This window comes from Pseudorca crassidens, chromosome 17 (assembly GCF_039906515.1).
Source record: "Pseudorca crassidens isolate mPseCra1 chromosome 17, mPseCra1.hap1, whole genome shotgun sequence".
NCBI lineage: Eukaryota > Metazoa > Chordata > Mammalia > Artiodactyla > Delphinidae > Pseudorca > Pseudorca crassidens.
The window spans coordinates 16778270-16799477 of NC_090312.1; the positions used below are offsets into that span (position 1 = coordinate 16778270).

At 37.4% G+C, this 21208-nt stretch overlaps 1 protein-coding gene across 3 annotated transcripts in view; it reads right to left on the reverse strand.

Annotated features, from left to right (window-relative positions):
• Window positions 1-21208, reverse strand: part of TBC1D31 (TBC1 domain family member 31) — a 61213-nt gene that overhangs the window by 17729 nt on the left and 22276 nt on the right. For all 3 annotated transcript variants that reach the window (XM_067711365.1, XM_067711366.1, XM_067711364.1), the window contains exons 7-16: window positions 18629-18829; window positions 13943-14119; window positions 9623-9702; window positions 9398-9544; window positions 8924-9057; window positions 4830-4963; window positions 4332-4511; window positions 3106-3344; window positions 2693-2845; window positions 1546-1681 (exon numbers count right to left, since the gene is read on the reverse strand). In XM_067711365.1, coding sequence (XP_067567466.1) covers window positions 1546-1681; window positions 2693-2845; window positions 3106-3344; window positions 4332-4511; window positions 4830-4963; window positions 8924-9057; window positions 9398-9544; window positions 9623-9702; window positions 13943-14119; window positions 18629-18829 — 1581 coding nt within the window. The remainder of the gene's footprint in view (window positions 1-1545; window positions 1682-2692; window positions 2846-3105; window positions 3345-4331; window positions 4512-4829; window positions 4964-8923; window positions 9058-9397; window positions 9545-9622; window positions 9703-13942; window positions 14120-18628; window positions 18830-21208) is intronic.

Consider the following 21208-nt stretch of genomic DNA (forward strand, 5'->3'; position numbering starts at 1 on the left):
TACTTCGTACAAACAAAAGGTAAAACATCTCAATGACAATGTTTACTAATGACATACTGCAAAGATAATTTCAGATATACTGAGTTAAATATTATTAAAATTAATTTCACCTGTTTCTTCTTACTTTTTAATGTGGCCATTAGAAAACTTAAAATTACCCATGTGGCTCACATCATATTTCTATTGGACACTGCTGCCCCAAATGATAAAAGAGCCTGTGTAAATTGGTAAGAAAAAGAGTAACTTGGTAGAAAAATGGAAAAACGATTTAGATATGCAATTTTTAGTTCTACAAACGAAGATAAATAAATGAAGAGACTGGGCTTCCCTGGTGGCGCAGTGGTTGAGAGTCCGCCTGCCGATACAGGGGATGCAGGTTCGTGCCCCGGTCTGGGAGGATCCCTCGTGCTGCGGAGTGGCTGGGCCTGTGAGCCATGGCCGCTGAGCCTGCGCGTCCGGAGCCTGTGCTCCGCAACGGGAGAGGCCGCAGCGGTGAGAGGCCCGCGTACCCCCCGAAAAAGTAAATATAAATAAATAAATAAAGAGACAGGTAACATCATTAGCAAAAAAAACAAAACCATTTTTCACCTATCACCTATCAGACTGGCAAATATTAAGACTGATGCACTCCAAATTGACTAGGGTATCGGTACTCTTATATTCTCTTTTTTTTTTTGCAGTACGCGGGCCTCCCACCGCCGCGGCCTCTCCCGCCGCAGAGCACAGGCTCTGAACGCGCAGGCCCAGCGGCCATGACCCACGGGCCCAGCCACTCCGCAGCACGAGGGATCCTCCCAGACCGGGGCACGAACCTGCATCCCCCGCATCGGCAGGCGGACCCCCAACCACTGCGCCACCAGGGAAGCCCGTACTCTTATATTCTTAAAATACCTAAGTGGATTCATTTTTGGAGGACAATCTGGCATACCTTGGAATTTATTCAACAAAAATATGTGTGCAACTACTCAAAGATTTGTACCGAGAATGCACAATCTAGCAGTGTTTTGTACAGCAGAATACTGCAAACAACCTAAATGTCCAACAGCAAAGGATTAGTTAAGTAAACTATGACATGTCCATATAATGGAATACTATGCAACCATAAAAAAGAAAGATATATAGCCATTTTAAAATAATTTATCTCTGGGGATGAAATGAGAGAAGAGTGGAGAAGGTCCATTTTAACTCCATATATTTTGTAATGGAGATCTTTCTAGACTGGCGATGTGTAAATTTTTATATTAAAAAGGAGCATTTCCCTTACTTCACAATTAACTTCATGCTTAATTGATACTTCTCTAAAAGAGACAGTCATCAAGGACACTCGTCAACCTGACCCATTTTCCTGGCATTTCTAAAACATTTAACCATTAATGAAATATAAAAGAGAATAAGAATAGCTGGGGGCAGGGCAGAATTACATAAAACTAAAGGGGCTATTTAGTATCCCTTGTGAACTCTAGGAATATTATTTAACTTGAAGGTGTTCGTTACATTTAAGTAAGAGTTAATGGAGATAATGTATGAGAACTAAGAATAATAAACCTTTCTCTCAATTTCATCATCCAGTCTTCTTAGCTCCATTTCACGCTGTTCTTGCTGAAGCTGCAGAAGACGCCTTCTTGCAGCATCTTGTAAGTGCACTTCCTTTACTTTCAACTCTCTTTTCACAGCAGCTAGTCTTAAACACAAAATACATCAAGAGGAATAAATAAAATCATTTCCCAATATATATTTAAATGGAAAAATACTATGTTTCACAACAATGAAAGGCCTGCCACCTATTTTGGTCTGCTTTCCCAATTCAACTGGTGCTATCATAACATGGGTTTTTATAATATATAAATGAAAACGCTCAATTACAAAATAAGCCTGCATTCATGAAAGTGACAAGTCCACATGCAATTGGCTATTTCTTCATACTCAGAAATTCTCTTTAACAGGTCTACTACTCAGATCACCTCAATACAATTAATATCCTTTATCTGAGAAAAGGCGGCCCCCAAATACTCCAATGTTACCAAAGATTATGTATGCTTATTCTTTTAGAATTTTAGAACGCTGATGGCTCAGTTCAGTAATTTTTTTAAATTCACACCAGAAATCTGTTTCATAGTCCTATCCAAAAATAAGAATCAACAAACACTTACAGAAGTGATTTTCCCAACAATTAGCCTTAATCTCAATGCTTATCCCATGATCTTAACTAATTTAAACATTTTGCCTTATTAATGTATTATTGAATAAGCATTTAATACTTCTTTCCCTGTCCTCCAAAGTATGAAATGTACAATGAGACAATCATTTTATGTTTCATTTTCAGGTCACACAGATATGTTTAAAACACAATTTAAAAAATTATACTCCACTAAAGATGATTTACCCAGCATTGTGTTGCAAGGCATTTCTGCCCACCGTAAAAGGTACCTTAGATCTTGTATTACTTCTGAATAATCAGAGCAAGTTATATTATACTCAGTATAGCTTCAGAATTACAGTTTACTATATGCCAATTTTTTGAAAAATGTATTATAATTTCTTTTTATTAAACATTTGCTTAATGGAAATAGAGCTGGGTAATACTATACAAAGTGAAACTGTATATAATTATATATAATTTCATAATAATGAAAGAAATAAAAATTATTAAAATAACTCAGATGTCCAGCTTTTTTCAAAGTGTTAAACATACTTTTGTCTTTGCTGTATCATCATCTCCTCCTCTTGTAAGGGCGTTTCTCTCCTTGTTTCTTCAGCTTTACGAAGCGGTTCCTGTTTTTGGTACCAAGCTTCATCTTCAACTCTTTGCTGGTCTAGTTCAGCTTGCATGTCTTCAACTGCCTGCCTAGAATAGATAATATTTATTATTATAACAAAACGCAGATAAGAAAACTGAGTAATTTAAGTCCAAGAACGAACAAAACACAAAATGTATGCCTGATTAACATGTAACTGTTTTACTTCCATATGCAAGAATACCTTTAAAGATATTTCCATCCTTCAAACTCTGATTTTATACAACTTAATAATTTACATGTCTTTTTCACAAAAATTTTGTTTATAATAGATTTTGTTTTTATCAAAGAACAACCATTGCATGATTACCTCTCTCTTAAGTAATCCAGTTCATCATCCCTTATTCTTATTCTTTCTCGTTCCTGTGTCTGACGGTCCACAATAAACTTTGGATATTGATTAAATACTGGGTATTGCCCTTTTGTCAGTGCCACAAAAACATCAAGCATGCTGTCTGGATGAATATCAGTGGGCGTGGTATCCATGAGACGATAAACTTCTCTAATTACAGCACTTATATCCAGGTTATTCCGATGGTGAAAAAAATACTGTAAGAAAACTTGGTGTTTAAATTGAGATTGACCTAGTAAAGCAATTAAGGTAGAACTAAAACGAGTTTAAACATGTAAATGTGAATTTATCTTTAAGAGGATTTTTTTTTTTTGCAAATTCACTGAAGAGTTTCATAACCCAAGTTTTAAAATGAAGATCCAGTATCATATTTAAAAAAATAAATTTATACAACCATATTATGAAATTTTGAAATAAAACTTTTAAAATGTTAACTCAAAATGAAGGCTTCCTTCATAATAGAAGACTGCTTCAACAACGAAATAAATTCTTCTACTGCAATTTTTTTCTTCAAAATCCAAAATAGGTAAATTCAAAACTAAATTAGCCTTTGAAAATAACCTTGATTTTTAAAAAATATCTGACATGTTTCCACATTATCTTGTTCTGCTGGCAGGTCCAAATTCTAGTAAATACACACACATACATACATGTATGTACGCATCTTGTGATCATGAAGTAAAAAGAGAGTTTAATTTGATAGGAACCACAAAATAAGTAACAAACAAACAAAACCAACTTAACTTATCCTGTTACCAAAAGAACCTCTCCCTTCAAAAACTACCTCTAATGCTTTCTTTCAGCCACTGGCCTCAAAATTCTCAGTTACCATTCTGCATGTGTAATAAGCATCTAGATTATCCCAGACCAGCTGGGTCACTGATAAAATCATGCACAGAATAAACAACGACCCAATTGTTAAACATCCTTTAAACAGGCAAAAAGCACAAAACTCCAATATTATCATGATTCTTCTCCGAAGCTATGATTTTAGGACTAGTAGTCAAGCTATGACTGACTACAGCTATGTAAGGGCCAGCATGCAGTGGTATAACTTATTCTCTGCTATATTCTTACCACCTGGCACCAGTACCTGACATATAGTAGGTACTCAATAAATACGTGGATTTTTAACTGAAATAAATGAAATTTGAGTACCACTACTTAAGAACAAGGATATGTACCTCAAAATCATCTTTAAGATTACAGTTGAGCAAAGGAGCTCTAGAACATATGTTGTAGGCCACAACAGTCATCAGGAGGAATGAAGGATGGTTGGAAAAGACATTATCAAATAATTTTAGCCACTCCTCTCTGGTCAGTACTTCTGAGAACACAGTTTCAAGAAGAGGCCATGCATACAGCTAAAATAAATAAGAAAAAATGTATTATTTCTTGAGGGAAAAGTCATAACAGCCATTGCTAATATACTCATTTGGTTTATATTTGGTTTATAAAATCATTATATTAAGAACATAACTATGAAAAGAACTACTCTAATTTTGGCTCTTCTTTACAGACTTTCAGGAAAGCAGTTTAATGAAGAAAAAAGTGGAATACTATTAAAAGCATAACAGTAGTATGTTTATTATATTCTTTCAAGAAAATACTGTCTTATTTATACCAGAACCAATGTTAGCTTCCAAAATAAGTTGTTATTCTAAAAACCTTACATTTCTTACCTGGGAAGTTATATCATGATTTATGAAGTGTTGCAGGAGTTCCTTGTCATGAAATGCCAAAACATTTTCTATCATACTAAGAATATTGATAGGAGGATTAGGAAAATATTCAAACCAGTGTTGACACCAATTGACTATGAAGAAAAAAATTGAAAATTTACCTTTACCTTTCTATATCATCAAAGAGCTTTGCAGTTCTTAAATGTATCCACTCTTTATATCCTCAACATGCCCATTAATAAGGAAAACATAACCCTTTAAATTCTAGAACAATAGATTTTAAAACTCCATCATGTTACTGCGGTATTTTAGGTTTATAGAATATTCCCGTTTCTTCAGAGCAGTCAATGAGAAAGTGTCAACTGAAACAAACAAACCTTCCCAAAGTATTCCTGATGGTAGCTATAAGGCTCTGTTTCCTGCTGGCTTGTGTGCTGCATGTATTTAGATTTCTCCTGGCTAACAAAACGACCCTCTCCTAAAAAAGGTCCCTATTTAAGTCTTCGATAAAATGTGATCAATGTTAAATGGCAATCTCCTCAAATCTACTAAAATTCATTCCTAATTAAAGAGTCCCATTTCTAGGAAAAGAGTGTTCTATAGGTATGGTAACAGGGAGTCACCAGGACTGGTTTGAAATCTAACTGATCAATGACAACTTGTTTCAGTAAACTTGACTTTGAAAACCAACCAATCAGTGACAGCTGCAGCAGTGTCCTCTGAAAGTCAGCCAATAGAAAGGAGGATCCGTTCCACTGAAGAGGCTTCTAAGGCTGACTTTAACTCACTCTCACTTAGTAACCAGCACAACCCCCAAAACATTCTTTTCCAAAAACCCTAGGAAGATGATCAGTTTCACTGCTCAATGAACCTATGTCTAACCACCACAACTTGCCATAATTATTAAATTCAGATTTTTTATTTTAAATACTGAGCTGGGGTTTCATGTTTTGACGATAAGATCTTTCTCAAATTAGCAAATGGTCTGATCAGAATATTGGATTACACATGGTTTATTCCATTATTTCATTTATTAGTTAAGTATTTAGATTTGAGTTAATATTTAAGTCATAAATAAAATCTTGCAAAAACTAAGCTTTAAAAGAAACATTTCATCTTCTTTAACTGCTGCTCTTAATACGTTAACTTTAACAGAAAAATCCAACCTCTCCTAAGTAAGTACCTATGATGTCCCAGACACTGCTAGTTTTGGGAATTTTAAAACACCACACACATACACAAAGCTCTCTTATATTTAATCTTCATCAATAGAACAACTTTTCAATTAAGCAAGAGGGAAACCCTGTTTTATACAGTAAACGTCTCCTCTTGTATTCTGCTAGGTGCCACCACACAGAAGTATGGGTAGAGGATCTAGAGACAGAATTGACTGAGAGGAGAATAAAGAGAAATGGTCATCGTGTGGAGGCCCTTCACTAAACCTGAAGAATTTCCTCCTGGTTATAAGAGGAACTCTAAAGAGTGCTTAAAAATGACTTTTATAAACATATTCCAAGTTATACATAGAAGTAACTATATTCCTTCACAATTTCTTCTTGGCCCCAACTAGACTGTAACCTGAAAGCCCAAACAATGGCTTATCCCAAAGCAGGGCCAACATTTAGTTGAAGCTCAGTTTATTGAATAAAACTAGTTTGAGACCCTTGACGAAAATCCATAGCTACTCATGCTGACTGTCATGGATCTTTTAGATTTAGATTTCAGTTTCAGAAGAGAAAAATCCATTTCCTTAGTATATAATCATACGTAGCTATGTAACAAGATTTTACTGGAAGTAAAAGATAGTTGTGCATGCCTACTCTAAATGAGATATAATTGCTTTCTTTCTTTCTTGTGGTAAAACATAATTTGCCATTTTAACCATTTTTAAGTGTACCATTCAGTGACATTAATTCTATTCACAATGTTGTGCAACCATCACTATTTCCAAAATCCTTTTCTAAACAGAAACTCTGTACCTATTCAGCATTAACTTCCCATTTCTACTTCCCCAGCCCTGGTAACCTCTAATCTACTTTCTGTGCCTATTTGAGAAATTTCACATAAATCTGTCCTTCAGTGTCTAGCTTTTTTCACTAAACATGTTTCCAAGGCTGATCCATGTTGTAGCAGGCGTCAGAATGTCATTGCTTTTTATGGCTGAATAATATTCCACTGTATATATACAGATATGGTTTCTCCATTCATCTGTTAATGGACATTTGGGTTGTTTCCATCTTTTGGCTATTGGGAATAATGCTCCACAAACATATTTGTATACAAGTATCTATTTGAGTTTCTGTTTTCAATTTTTTTGGGGATATCCCTAGGAGTACAACTGTGGGGTTATATGGTAATTCTATATTTAACTTTTTGAGGAACCACCTAACTGTTTTCCACAGTGACTGCACCATTTTACATTTCTATCAGCAGTGTACAAAGGTTACAATTTTGCCACATCCTTGCCAACACTTATTTTCTTTTAAATTACAGCCATCCTAGTAGGTATGAAGTGGTGTCTCACTGTGGTTTGATCTGCATTTCCCTAATGACTAATGATCCTGCGCATCTTTTCATGGGCTCAGTAGCTCATTTGTACATCTTCTTTGGAGAAACATCCATTCAAGCCCTTGCCCATTTTTAAATTGGATTGTTCATCTTTTGTTCTTGTTTCTTTTCCTTTTAAAACTCTTAGTGTTATTGACAGGGTAAACTACGCTTTAGTGGGATCAATTAGAATATTCATATTTTATGACCTAATGATACCAATTCTGGGACTCCAACCAAAAGAAATTATTATAAATTTATGAATGTGAAGCTAGTCACAACATTGTTACTTTTAATACATAAAAATTAGAAACAACCTAAATGTCCAACAATAAAACATTAAACTAGACCATGTACGTTATAGAATTACAATAAACAATAAAATGTTTACAAAGTGTATACAAATAAGAGAAATGTATATATCATATGAAATAAAAGTAGTATAATTATAAAAATAAAAAACCCTAGAAGTCTAACAGTTGGGGGATACATTATGGTATAAGATGAAATATTATATAGGCAATAAATTATATTTTTTAAGATATTTAATGATTTAGGGAAATGCTCTTAAAAGAAATTCATTAATATATCATCAAGATTGTTTCTGAGGAAGAGGAATATTCATGAATTTTCTTTTCTTTTGTATATTTTCCTATATTTCCTCCAATGATTGGTAAAAACTTACTAAAGCAAATACAGCATAATAAAATGAATGAAAATCTGTAAAGAGAAGTAAACTAAAATATTCACAATATGTACACTGGGATCTTTTTATTTCTACTTTTCAGAATTTTATTGTTACAGTTAAGTGCTTATCTCCTTTGTACAAGAAAAATACATACAAAAATGTTCTTTTTGTTAAACCAGTGTTGGTTTAATTTGGATCCAGTTCATTAACCATTCAGCTGATTTTACTAATATGAAAAAAAATGACTCACTTTTTAGTGTAGATGATAATGATGAGGCAGTTAACACGATGGGAGTAGAGCTATAGGCTCTGAGTGCCTGGGTTCAAATCCTTATTCTGTCATGAACCTAATCATGAACTTAAGCTCTCTGTGCCTCAGTTTCCTCAACTATAAAAAGGGAATAATAATATATAACACCTACCCTACAGGACTGCTGTACGGTTAAATGAGTTAATAAAGGCAAAACACTTAGAATGGTACCTGGTACACAGAAAGTTCTCATTAAATGTTAGCTATGATTGATGAGAATGGGGGTAACTGCCAACACCTGCCACATTACGCATCGTGTGCTAAATGCTTTACATGCTTACTGCAGTCTTATGAATAATAACTGACTTTCAGTAAGTGAAACATCTGCTTCCTTCTTACTAACAAAATCTAGCCTGTAACAGTATCTTCTAAAATGCAACCATCCAAACTTCAATGTAAGTAAAAAGGTTTATTTATGTATAAATGTCCAAACTCTCCATTTTATGCTCTATTTCTGACTGTCTCACACTAGAATTGTTAAATGTTGCAAAGGTATCGGAAAATGTCTAAGTATCTACTCTTGGTTTCATTATTTACTTATTTACTTACTTATAAGAGTAGCAACAACTTCAAAACAGATGAGCTGGTTGTTCTGGAACAATTTTACAAATGGAAATGCCAGAAGTGGAAGATACGGTGTATCACTAAAGATGCTGGACCAGTGAGCTAATGCGGAGAGGGTTCTGTGAATAAAATAAGGAAAGAGCAGAAAAGCTTGTTAAAATTTATTTGAATAAATAATACATTCACATGATGAAAAATGAAACAGAAGGTAAATGTGGTGAAATTCGGGTGTGTCTGTTTTCCCACGATTAGACTGAGGTTATAAGTTTTCGGCAAGAATACAACAAAAGTGATGTGCAACACACTGACAGGATTTCTTACTGGTGATTTTAAATTTGATTAATTGGTTAAGGAGGTGTCTGCTATGTTTCTCTACTATGAAATCACCATTCTCCCATTTGTAATTAATAAATATCTTGGGGAAGATACACATTACTGCAAAATACTGAACATACATACCTCTGTAATACTCTGAGTAGTTTCCTACTTTTGATGGGGTATTTCTTCTGAAGGTTGAGAAATGCCACATGAATACCTTTATCTATAAGGTTACTAAATGCAGTATGATTTTCAGGCAGCTGTAGCAGAGAGCGCCAAATGAACATTCTGAAATTAAAACATAATTTTAACCAAGAAAAATTAGGGGAATAAGACTGATTTAACATGCAAGAATTTAAATTTTACCTGTATTTCATTGGATATTCACCATAGCCTTTTAATAAGATTTGTAAACGCTTTTTGTTTAATCCATCTGAAAATTCATTCTGTAAAGAAAAAAAATAGTATCAATAAGTGACATAATCTTAAAACTGAAAAGGTAATCTAGTCCACAGTGGCTTTCCAACTTTGGAACACAATACACAGTAAAATATATTTTATATCATGGAACTCTCCACACACACACACACACACACACACACACACTATCTTTCTCTCTCTTGAGTATGCATATACACAGCAGATAAAGTTTATGACATATTTTTTTACCCTGTAACAGGGTTTGACAAACTTTTGCTGTCAAAGGTCAGACAGTAAATATTTTAGGCTTTGTGGGTCAAGAGGCAGAATCAAGCATATTAGGCAGGTACTCATATAACCATTTAAAATGCAATCATTTAAAAATATAAAAATCATCCTTAGCTTGAGTAGCCAGATTGGGCCCATGGGCTGTCCTCTGTCAATCCCTGTAGCAAGAGCAATGCATCTGGATAATTTTTTCCTCTCTTGATCCTTCCATCTCTTTTATTTTTTTGCACTTTTAACTTTTAAGTCAATTTTTATCTTAATGGAAAAACATTTTATAGATTTTAGGATCATAAAGCCATTTTCATAGATTATCTCGTTTAAGCCTAACATAACAACTATATGAAACAGATGAGATGTTTTGTCTTCCTTTCTTTGAGAAAATGGGAAGGTCAGAGAAGTTCAGCAACTTGCTTAAGATCACACATGTGTTGAGTCTTGGCTCAAGACTCAAAGCCACATCTTCTGACTTAGTTCAGTGCTCTTTTCACCACATAAGAAACAGGTAATCAAAGTGTAAGAGGGAGGTGAGGGACAGCCCAAGACGATGGTGAATGAAGAGCCCCGTTTGAGAGCGATGCACCAGACATTAAGGGCAACTAGCCCAGACTGGAGCCATGCGATCCATAAAAGAGACACGTTCACTGTCTCTGTTCACTGTCGTCACCCAGACACCCGCTGCCATTGAAGCCTCTCTAAACAAAGGTCAGAATGCCCAGGGGGATTGGCCTGAGTTTCATCTACTTTTGTCTTCACCATGAGCTGATGAAGCTCCTACTTCCCTTTCCATGTCCTGATGACACAATTAGTCGAGGACAGGCGTTTCACCCACAGAAGTACTCTACTGTGACCTACTCCTTAGAACTGGCTACGGGTTTTTAGAAGCCGCCCACTCCCAGACAATATTTCTGTAGGGCTTCTAACTTTGATCCAGACTAAGGGCTGCCAGATGCCCTGACCGTGGTGTCACCTTTATTTCCCAGAAGTCAATCATCACCATGCCCACACTAGTTTTCTCAGAAGAGGCTCCTGTGAACTCTCAGGAAAGCTGAAGCCAGACCATGTCTCAGAAACACATTCAACTAATAGGGTCAATACCGCCTAACCTTTACACAGCTAGGTTTGTGCCTGCTACTTAGTTTTTTAAAACTAAACAGTATTTTGTTTAGGGTTACATTGTAGAGGCGATAAAGCTATAAGGAAAGCCAAGGACATAAGGCAAAAGTGAGGACAACGGTTACATCTATGGGACAGGGAGAGAAATGCGATTGGGGACAAGCACACAGGGGACTTCAGAGCTACTGGGAATACTCTATTTCTTAATGTGGATATGAATATGTCCAGAGAAGAGTTAACATGGCAGGTCCGTGACTGCTACCCTTAGAAAGGCCCACTTGAAGGTTGGCCCTTGTCTGGTGTCCAGCTATCTGGATTTCCAGGAAGTTCCCACTATCTCCAGAACGAACAGGAGCGGCTCACGGCGCCTAAACTGTACACTGTGGTTTATGCTGAACACCTGCTTTCCTTGTGGAGTCTGGAATTTTGCAAGGGAGCCTATAACCAGCCTCCAGTAAAAACCCTGGGCACTGAGTTTCTAATGAACACTTTACACATTCTTCTTTTGAGGGAAGTTTCACATTTTAAAACTGCTTATAGAAGAAAAGAGGTTAAAATTAATGAGAAAAATACCAACAGTTGCTACGAATATGAAGCAACTGGAACCCTCAGATACCTCTTGGTGGGAATATGGATTGTTTAAATCAACCACCTGGGAAACTATCTGACAGTATTTACTAAAGTTGAACATATGCATAGCCCATATGCCAGTAATTCCATTCCTAGGTTTACACCCAACAGAAACATGTCCTTATGCTCAACAAAGATGCCTTAGAATGTTCAGAGCAGCACTGTTTCTAATAGCAAAAAAACCTAGAAAACTACCCAAATGCCTACCAATAGCAGAATGGATAAAGCATGGTTTATTCACTCAATGGAATTCTATACAGCTGTGAATGAATGGTTTACGACCACATGGATCTCTCCAAAATACCGTTAAATGAAAGAAGCCAGAAACAAAAGAGTACCAATTGAATGATCCAATGAACATAAGTACAAAAAAGGCAGAACTAATCTACAGTGTTAAAAGGGAGGAGAGTAGTGATGCTTGGGGTAAGGGGGCAAGTGTCTGGAAGGGAGCAGCAGAGGGGCTTCTAGGGTGCTGGAAATGGTCCATTTTTTGATCTGGGTGCTAATAACACAGGTGTATTCAGTCTGTAAAAATTTACTGAGCTGTGCATTTTTATGCATATGATTGATTAACTGTCAATAAAAAGTTTTGAAAGTCCTTGAAAGTGTTAGCAGGTTGTCTATTAATGTGCATATTTTCTTTCAATTCCAAGGCAATATACGCTCTTTGCAGAAAATTAAGAAAATACAAAAAAATACATATAAAGGAGAATAAAACTGACTGAAATAGGTAATTCTACTACTATCAAAGTTTTTATGCACATGCTCTGACTTAAAAATTCTACTTCTACAGATACATTTGTTCAAATGTCCTAGGAATATCCACTGCATCAGATTGTATTAACAGAAGACTGACGATACAACCTAAATGCCAGTCAGCAGAGTCCTAATGAGATAAATTAAGTTATATCCATAAATGCAATACTATGCAAATATTTTTAAAATGTTGTAGCACTACATGCACTAATATAAACAGATATTCAATCTGTTAAGTGGTAAGAACAAGTTATAAAACAGTGCTATAGTATGATTCCATTTATGTAAAAAAATTTTAAAAAGGTAACAGACAGATATACATTATGTTTATACACAGAAAACTTCTGAAAGGATATCAACAATTATCTTTTCTTTAAATTTTATTTTATTTTATTGTTTTATTTTTGGCTGCGTTGGGTCTTTGTTGCTGTGTGCGGGCTTCTCGTTGTGGTGGCTTCTCTTGTCATGGAGCACGGGCTTTAGGTGCACACCGGCTTCAGTAGTTGTGGCACATGGGCTCAGCAGTTGTGGCGCATGGGCTTAGTTGCTCCGCGGCATGTGGGATACTCCCGGACCAGGGCTTGAACCCGTGTCCCCTGCATTGGCAGGTGGATTCTTAACCACTGCGCCACCAGGGAAGTCCCATCAACAACTATTAACAATGGTCAGCACTGGGGAGTGCAATGAAGAATGGGCTAGGGCACAGGGAGGAAGAAAAGTATGCTTTTGTTCTTTTCCCTTTACAACCTCTATACTAGCATTGTCTAACAGATAAGCAAGAGACAAATGTAATTTAAGTTTTCTTAAAGAATATAATTTAAGTTTCATGTTAAAAAAAGTCAAAAGCAGCAGGTAAAAATCAAATTTAATACATTTATTTAACCCAATGTAATAAAAATATTATCATTTCAACATATAATTAGCATAAAATTATTAACTAATATATTGTACATTCTTTAGGGGTAGGAGATTAAGGGGTACAAACTACTATGTATAAAATAAAGAAGCTACAAGGATATACGGCACCAGGAATATAGCCAATATTTTATAATAACTTTAAGTGGAGTATAATCTATAAAAATACTGAATCACTATTTTGTACTAATACTGTAAATCAACTACACTTCAATTTAAAAAAAGATATTTTACATTCTTTTGTTCATAATAAAATCTCAATATCTGATGTGTATTTCACACATATACCACATCTCAAATCAGATTAGCCACATGTGACTAGTGGCTAGCATATTGGACAGTGCAATTCTATACTGTTTTATTTGACTTTTTAAAAAAAACCATAAACATGTATTAATTTTATATTAAAAAGTTTTAAAAGCATGTTATAATTTCAGTTACAACTTGCTTCTTTTCCATAATTTTCCTTTAATTGCTAAGAGAAGGAAGAATGATGATGGTCTAAAAATCATAAGACTTGTCTACAGCAGAGCCATGACAAACAGAAGTTTAATATAGTCTTACCTTTTTATTTTCAAAATTACCAGTCAGGTCTTGTTTTAACATTCTAGCTTGTATTTTGTTTTCCCTTGATTTTGCTGGGCGCTGTACTCTTCCTGATGTTACTTTCGTCTTAAGATCACCAGAATTCACTTTCCTCTTAGGCAAATCTTCAATCACTTTCACTAAAGGAGGAGGTGGCTGAAAGTGGGGGGGGGAAATCCAGTGGTTATCCTTGGAAAATAGACCTGTTAACATATAATTTACAAAATGTATTTTGCTCAACTTAGTAATATGCCTTAATAGATATAATTATCCTTCAGGCAAAAAGTGTAAATAAAATGTCCAAGAATGTTTCCTTGTTGATTAACGAATCAAAGCAAATTTCTGCCGAATTCCTTTGAGCAACGTAATAAAGATCACAATTAACAACAACAAACAGAATTTAGTTATTCCTTGAAAGCTGGCCTCAATCATACAGTATCAATCCATTTTTTACACCTGTATGATAAAGTGAGTAGTAAGGCGGTAATCTGCTGCAGAGAAGGCCCAGTTACACACAGGGCCCTCTAGAATGCTGAGAGAAGCACCCTAACATTCTTTGGGCTCAGGTGAAATTTCTTCGAGGGAAACTGTCACATGACTTTCCTCTGAAAGCACGGGACCCCTGCCTTGTCCTTGGTTACATTTTCTAATCCACATGGAGATGGCTGTCAGTCCCTGACTGCATCAACAGCTTCAGAGGCAGGGCAGAAAGCACGACTTAGATGCCAAACCCTCGTTTTTATGGGGCTCATCAAACAGGAAAATAAGCCCCCAACAACTTCAATTTACTTAAGGTAAAATGATTCACTAAGACATTTTCTCTGTGAATAACACTCTCTTTGAAATAAAAAGATCTTCATTGTTCAAAGAAAATAAGCAGATAAAATAGCTCCGGCTTTCTGAGTTCTAAGTATGATTCAAGTAAAAGGACTTTCACAGGGTGTTTTAAAGGTTTGAGACCATTACTGCTGAATGTTCCCTTAGTAATTAGCCCAGATCCAGATCAAAGACAAGGTGGATTTGTGATTTTTAAATAATTTTTCTTGAAGCCAAAGTGCCAATTCCCTGCATATGAGAATAAGAACACAATATACCCCAAATGTCCAAATGAACATATTAGATTCAGAAAGACAAATATTACACACATCACCCTGAATTCAAGCTGTCATGAAAGCCAGAACAGTGGGCTTCCATGATGACGTACGATGGAAATGAATCGCCACTCTTTGGGAAAGCTCTCTGAAGCAGAAAACAAACTTTTCTGACCTCCTCCCGCTTCGTCCCCAAAGAAACAAACAGAACAAAGCAAACATCTTGACTCCTTTTAAATAACAGACTATAAAAAGACTACTTTGAGGTTTCAAACAGAGATTTTTCTCACGTTGCCTTCAAAAGTTCAGGACTTCTGCTTCTGAAACCTGCAGCCTATTATAGGAGACCAAGAAAATATTCCCTATTGTCAACTGCAGTATGTACGACACGTAACACTGTAAAATGTATAGAGCAGGTAGTATACATGGCATTGATATTGCATTTTTATTTGTTTTAAAATTATTTTGAAAAGTATTTGAAGTTTTAACTGCATCTGTAAGGGTTTTTTAATAGTGTTTTTCTAGGGTACATTGGTATTTATTCACATCTAGAAAGAGTACAGGATAATACAAAATATAATAACAATAACTCTGACCAAAATAAAGTACAATGACCACTTACTCTATGATTTAATTCTTTACCTATGAAATGTAATTAATAGTGGTCTGATTTCTGAATATTGCCCATCTTTAATATCCCTGAACTATCTTCTAACCTCAGTCCATTCTTCTGTATCTTTATTGTAATATTTATTCTAGTGCCACATTTTTCATGGTTCTTCCATGAAGGAATCTCCCAGAAGTTGGAGCCTGAGATATGACCTGAATTGCCACACCTTAGGAGTGTTAAAACTTCAACAGAGAAATAGGAATTAGCTTACTTATTATTAGCACAATACCAGAAATTCTCCAATGGCAAGAAAACAGGACTTGAAGGAATGAGACACGGGTAATAAGTTTTGCATAAACCTGAGCATTTTGTAGGCCTGGAATAGCACTGGTGGTGCTGGTAATGTGTCCAAAAAAAAAAAATTATCCTTCTTCTGTTATAAGCTAGCTTTTCTGGTCAATATGACCTCAACTTGCTTAATAAATAACAGAGAGAAAGCCAATGACTCATGCTTACCTTGGTTTTTCTCAGATCTTTGTTTCTATTAACAACATTTATCTAGCTCTTACAAAATTCAGCTAGGCTAACAACTCTCATTAAGAATGAATAATGTGGGGCTTCCCTGGTGGCGCAGTGGTTAAGAATCCGCCTGCCAATGCAGGGGACACAGGTTCGAGCCCTGGTCGGGGAAGATCCCACATGCCGCGGAGCAACTAAGCCCGTGTGCCACAAATACTGAGCCTGTGCTCTAGAGCCCGTGAGCCACAACTACTGAAGCCTTTGTGCCTAGAGCCCGTGCTCCGCACCAAGAGAAGCCACTGCAATGAGAAGCCCATGCACCGCAATGAAGAGTAGCCCCCGCTCACCTCAACTAGAGAAAGCCCACGTGCAGCAACAAAGACCCAATGCTGCCAAAAATAAATAAATAAAAATAAATAAAGACGCTCACTGACTGTACAGTGTTGATTCATTAGCACTGAACTCATGCCAACAGCACTGTAGCTCATTCCTGAATGAAGCTTATCTAACACACATATGTTCTCCCTGAGACACCTCCCAGCCCTCTTGTGCTTAGGATACCAGACAGCACGTCAACACTGTGGTTGGGGGACATTTTAAACAGCAAAATCACCAACAAAAATCACAAGAATGTGAAACATGTGGCACTAAATAGACCACGAGAAGGACACTTGTTCCCATGGAGAGCTGAAATAAGGCCGAGTGCTGCTCTGTCTGACCTTGGGGGGGAACCTGCATGAAGGCAACTCCAATTTCTTGCTGCTCTGCACATGCAAATGTCAGTAAATATGCGGTGAGGACTGATTTTAGAGTTGCAGATAAATTTTCACCAACAGACAAACTCACAACTATAGAATCCGTGAATCATGTAGACTGTATACATTTACACACACACAGCAAAAGACTGAGTAGGCATACATTTCAACATCATCTAAGAATGGTGAGACTTGCTGACCTATTTGCTTATCTGTATCTTGATTTTGCTCTGTAATAAGAACTTCTTATCTATCTAATTGGAAAAGAAAAAGGTAAAAAGGAGCGAGTACATGGCAACAAGATTTTCATATTAAGAATAGAACACTTGGGCCTGCTAAGGACTAGCTGTGTCATTAGGTTGGGGCATGAGCTGCTCCCCCTGTAAGACGAAATGGTTAGACCAGGTGATCACCGAAGTCCCTCTCAGGGCTACTGTGATACAATTCCAGACCTGGAAAGGCTCCCACAGAACTGGACTCGACAACGAGCTGGGGGAGTTTTAGATAACCATAAGAGAAGTGGGAAGTATATTTTAGATGAGGTGAGTAGTGTAATAACAGACGTAGAAATGAGCATGGTGTCTACGGGGGACGAGGGAAGCTGAAAGTATGAGGAAACACATTAGGGAGAGACGACAAGATTAGAGAGGACTTGGAGAGCCAGGCAGAGGAGTGTGGACTCAATGCAACAGGCAAAAGGAAGGAAGCCACTAAGATAGCATTATTTTAGAAACGATGATGAAAGTATTATTTTCGAAAACTGTTACATTGGGACTTCCCTGGTGGCGCAGTGGTTAAGAATCTGTCTGCCAATGCAGGGGGCACAGGTTCGAGCCCTGGTCTGGGAAGATCTCACATGCTGCAGAGCAACTAAGCCCACGCACCACAACTACTGAGCCTGCGCTCTAGAGCCCGTGCTCCGCAACACAGAGAAGCCACCGCGATGAGAAGCCCGCGCACCGCAACGAAGAGTAGCCTCAGCTACTACTAGCTCTAGCCACAACTAGAGAAAGCCTGCGCACAGCAACAAAGACCCGATGCAGCCAAAAATAAATAAATAAATTTTAAAAAAGAAAAATGTTATATAAAAGATGATAAAAGAAAAGCAAAAGAATAAAAAAAAGAATTAAAAAAAAACCATAAAAGATGACTGACGGGCAGGAGCGGGCACTGAGGGCTCTGGGTTTTGGTATATTTGTTTAAGTTACTGTTATTCGAGAGCAGCAAGTGAGCACCAGCACGGGGATGGCCAATATGGAGACAGAACAGGCGGCACATACAGAGGCACCTCAGATTCAAGGACTGCAGGACTTAGTGTTGACTAGATCTGCGAAGTACAGGAATAGAAACAGACATAGTGCTCCAAGGTGTCTAGCCTACAACAATGGGAAGAAAGGGACAGAAATGAAGAGACTGGAACTGAAGACCTCTTTTGGGAAGCAGATCAGAGGGGCACCCTGAATGGGACAAGGACTCCAAACAGATGCCTTTTGTGAAGACAGCAATTTAGGGATGCAGCATGGGTGATAAAAGTCTGGAGATGTGGCTTTGGGGGTAAGAGCAGAAACCATACCCAGGAAAGTGGATAAGGTGCAAGGAGGTTAGAAGCTTGTAACGCGGAGTTTTTATTTTTGATGATACAGCATTTAAACCTTAAAAGAAAAAAGATATTGTTTACTTGATAACATACCTTATTTATTTCTTTTGTTAAAGTCTGAACTGAATATATGTTCAGACTTCCATTTTCCATAATAGATGCAATGTACCGTCCATGGGGGCTAATTGCTGATGAACTAATTCCTTCGTCAAGGCTCCCAATTTCAAAGAGAAGTTTACAAGTCTGTATATTAACAAATCTCATAATGCCGTCCTGACAGAGCACTCCAAGAACCTAAGAGTAGAGGGAAACAACATATGAGTTCCTAAAACACATTTAAGAGTCAAGTCTCAGATGTTAACTGGACTTACGCTGATCATTTCACAATGTATACAAATACTGAGTCATCATGTTGTACACCCAAAACTAATACAATGTTCTATGTCAATTATACCTCAATTAAAAAAGGTCAGATGTCTGCAAGTCAAACTACACACATACACATGTGTGTATTTACATATGTTTTCTTTTCTTTGGTTGGGGAGGGAGAACAGTCAGAGGAGATTATACTCGCAGAGAGCCGTCATGTATTTTAAAAATCCCTAATTACGGCTCATGTAGATTCGCCCTGTTCAGGTCCAGATAAGCCTGGCTCTACCCAGAACCAGTAAGGAGCCCATCCTGGGACACTACAGAAAGGTCACCTAAGAATCAGCGCTCCCCACGGGCAGGCGCATCTCCACCAATCCCTCCAGAGGAGTACAGATGATGGCAGTCCTTCACCTTAACTGCACACTGGCCGCCAGAAGCAAGGAAGGTGGAGGGCTTGTTTCTCTTCTCCATCCCCAGCCTGACCAGAGCTAACACCTGTCCTGCTGCCCCACACAAAGCTGTGACTCCCACGGTTGTAACTAGCATTTGGGCTGTGGAGAGGGAAGGTCTGCGAGCTGCAAGGGCAGTCGGGCTGTGGGTCGGAGGGAAGCTAGTCTTTCAAGGGGAAAAAAAATTAGCTGTAACTCATACAACTTAGAACTTAAAAACACATACTAAAAAAGCCTCAACACATGAAACAATAAACCCCTCTGCTGCCTTGTCCACATACAGGTTCTTTTCCCCAGGCCCACCACGTGATCTCGTGAAACGCTGATGTCCCCCGTTACATGAAAGACATAGTCTAGAGGTGGTTGGAGGCAGTTTAAATATGACAACCTAGAAAGCATGTTCTGGGGCTTCCCTGGTGGCGCAGTGGTTAAGAATCCACCTGCCAATGCAGAGGACACGGGTTCAAGCCCCGGTCCGGGATCCCACATGCTGCGGAGCAACTAGGCCTATGAGCCACAACTACTGAGCCCATGTGCCACAACTACTGAAGCCCACGTACCTACAGCCTGTGCTCCACAACAAGAGAAGCCACCGCAATGAGAAGCCCGTGCACCACAACAAAGAGTAGCCCCTGTTCACTACAACTAGAGAAAGCCCACGCACAGCAATGAAGACCCAACGCAGCCATAAGTAAACAAATTTATTAAGAAAAATAAAAAGTAAATAAATAAACAGCATGTTCTTCTCTGGGTCAGATGGTAGGAAACCCTCTTATTCACAGTTGACGCAACCTCTCTGGAAGGCAATTTGGCAAGATCTATCAAAATTACAGATGCACCTAACCCTGGTACAACTATTTTAACTCTGGGATTTTATCCTACAGACAGGATGTATAAAATGACATGTGCAAAAGTTATGTGTATTAAAAAAAAAGGGACATCCCTGGCGGTCTAGTGGTTAAGACTCCGTGCTTCCAGTGCTTCCACTGCAGGGGGCACGGGTTCGATCCCTGGTTGGGGAACTAAGAACCCACATGCTGCGTGGCTCGGCCAAAACACAAATTACAAAAACAAAAAACAAACAAAAATGTTATTCAGCGCAGCATCGTTTGTAACAGAAGAGGACTGAAGACAGGTTACGTGCCCAATAATAAAGGACTGGTGATAATAACCTACACACCTGTAAAAAAGAACGAAGTTCTGTACTGATATAGAAAAATCGTCAAGGTAAACTAAGTTAGGAAAAATCAAGGTAAAAAAATGGGAAAAACATAAGATTATACAACAGCAGTGGGTTAAGGAGAGTGAATAACTGGGCAAATGGGAGAAAAGAGTAAGACTTCACTTTATGCCTTTTTATATTTTTTTATGTTTTCAACCATGTGAAAGCATTATCTACTCAAAAAACTTAAAATAGATATGATACACACATATATTATACATAAATACACAACACACACACACACACAATTTGTTAATGTGCAACACCCAAGATAATTTAAAATAAGAAAGTTAAGGTTCAACTATTCGACTATTAAAGAGAAAAAAGGTGTGTGGCGGGGGGAGCGCGGTGTAAACGACGGCGAGATAGAGCAGACGTCTCATAGGATTGAGGCAGCCAGCTATTGTAGATAGAACACAGCGTAACAAAGTGAGAACATTTCAGTTCTAGTCCTACCTTTAATCCTTATAATTAAAGGAGTGCTGACAAGTCACTTCATGTTTCTGAGCTTCAGCGTCACAATCTGTATAATGGTGAGAATACCTTCCCTGCCTACACTCAATGAATTCTTTAAGGATCCAATAGAAAACAGCATGCTTAATCACCCTGTAAACCATAAAGTGTGACATA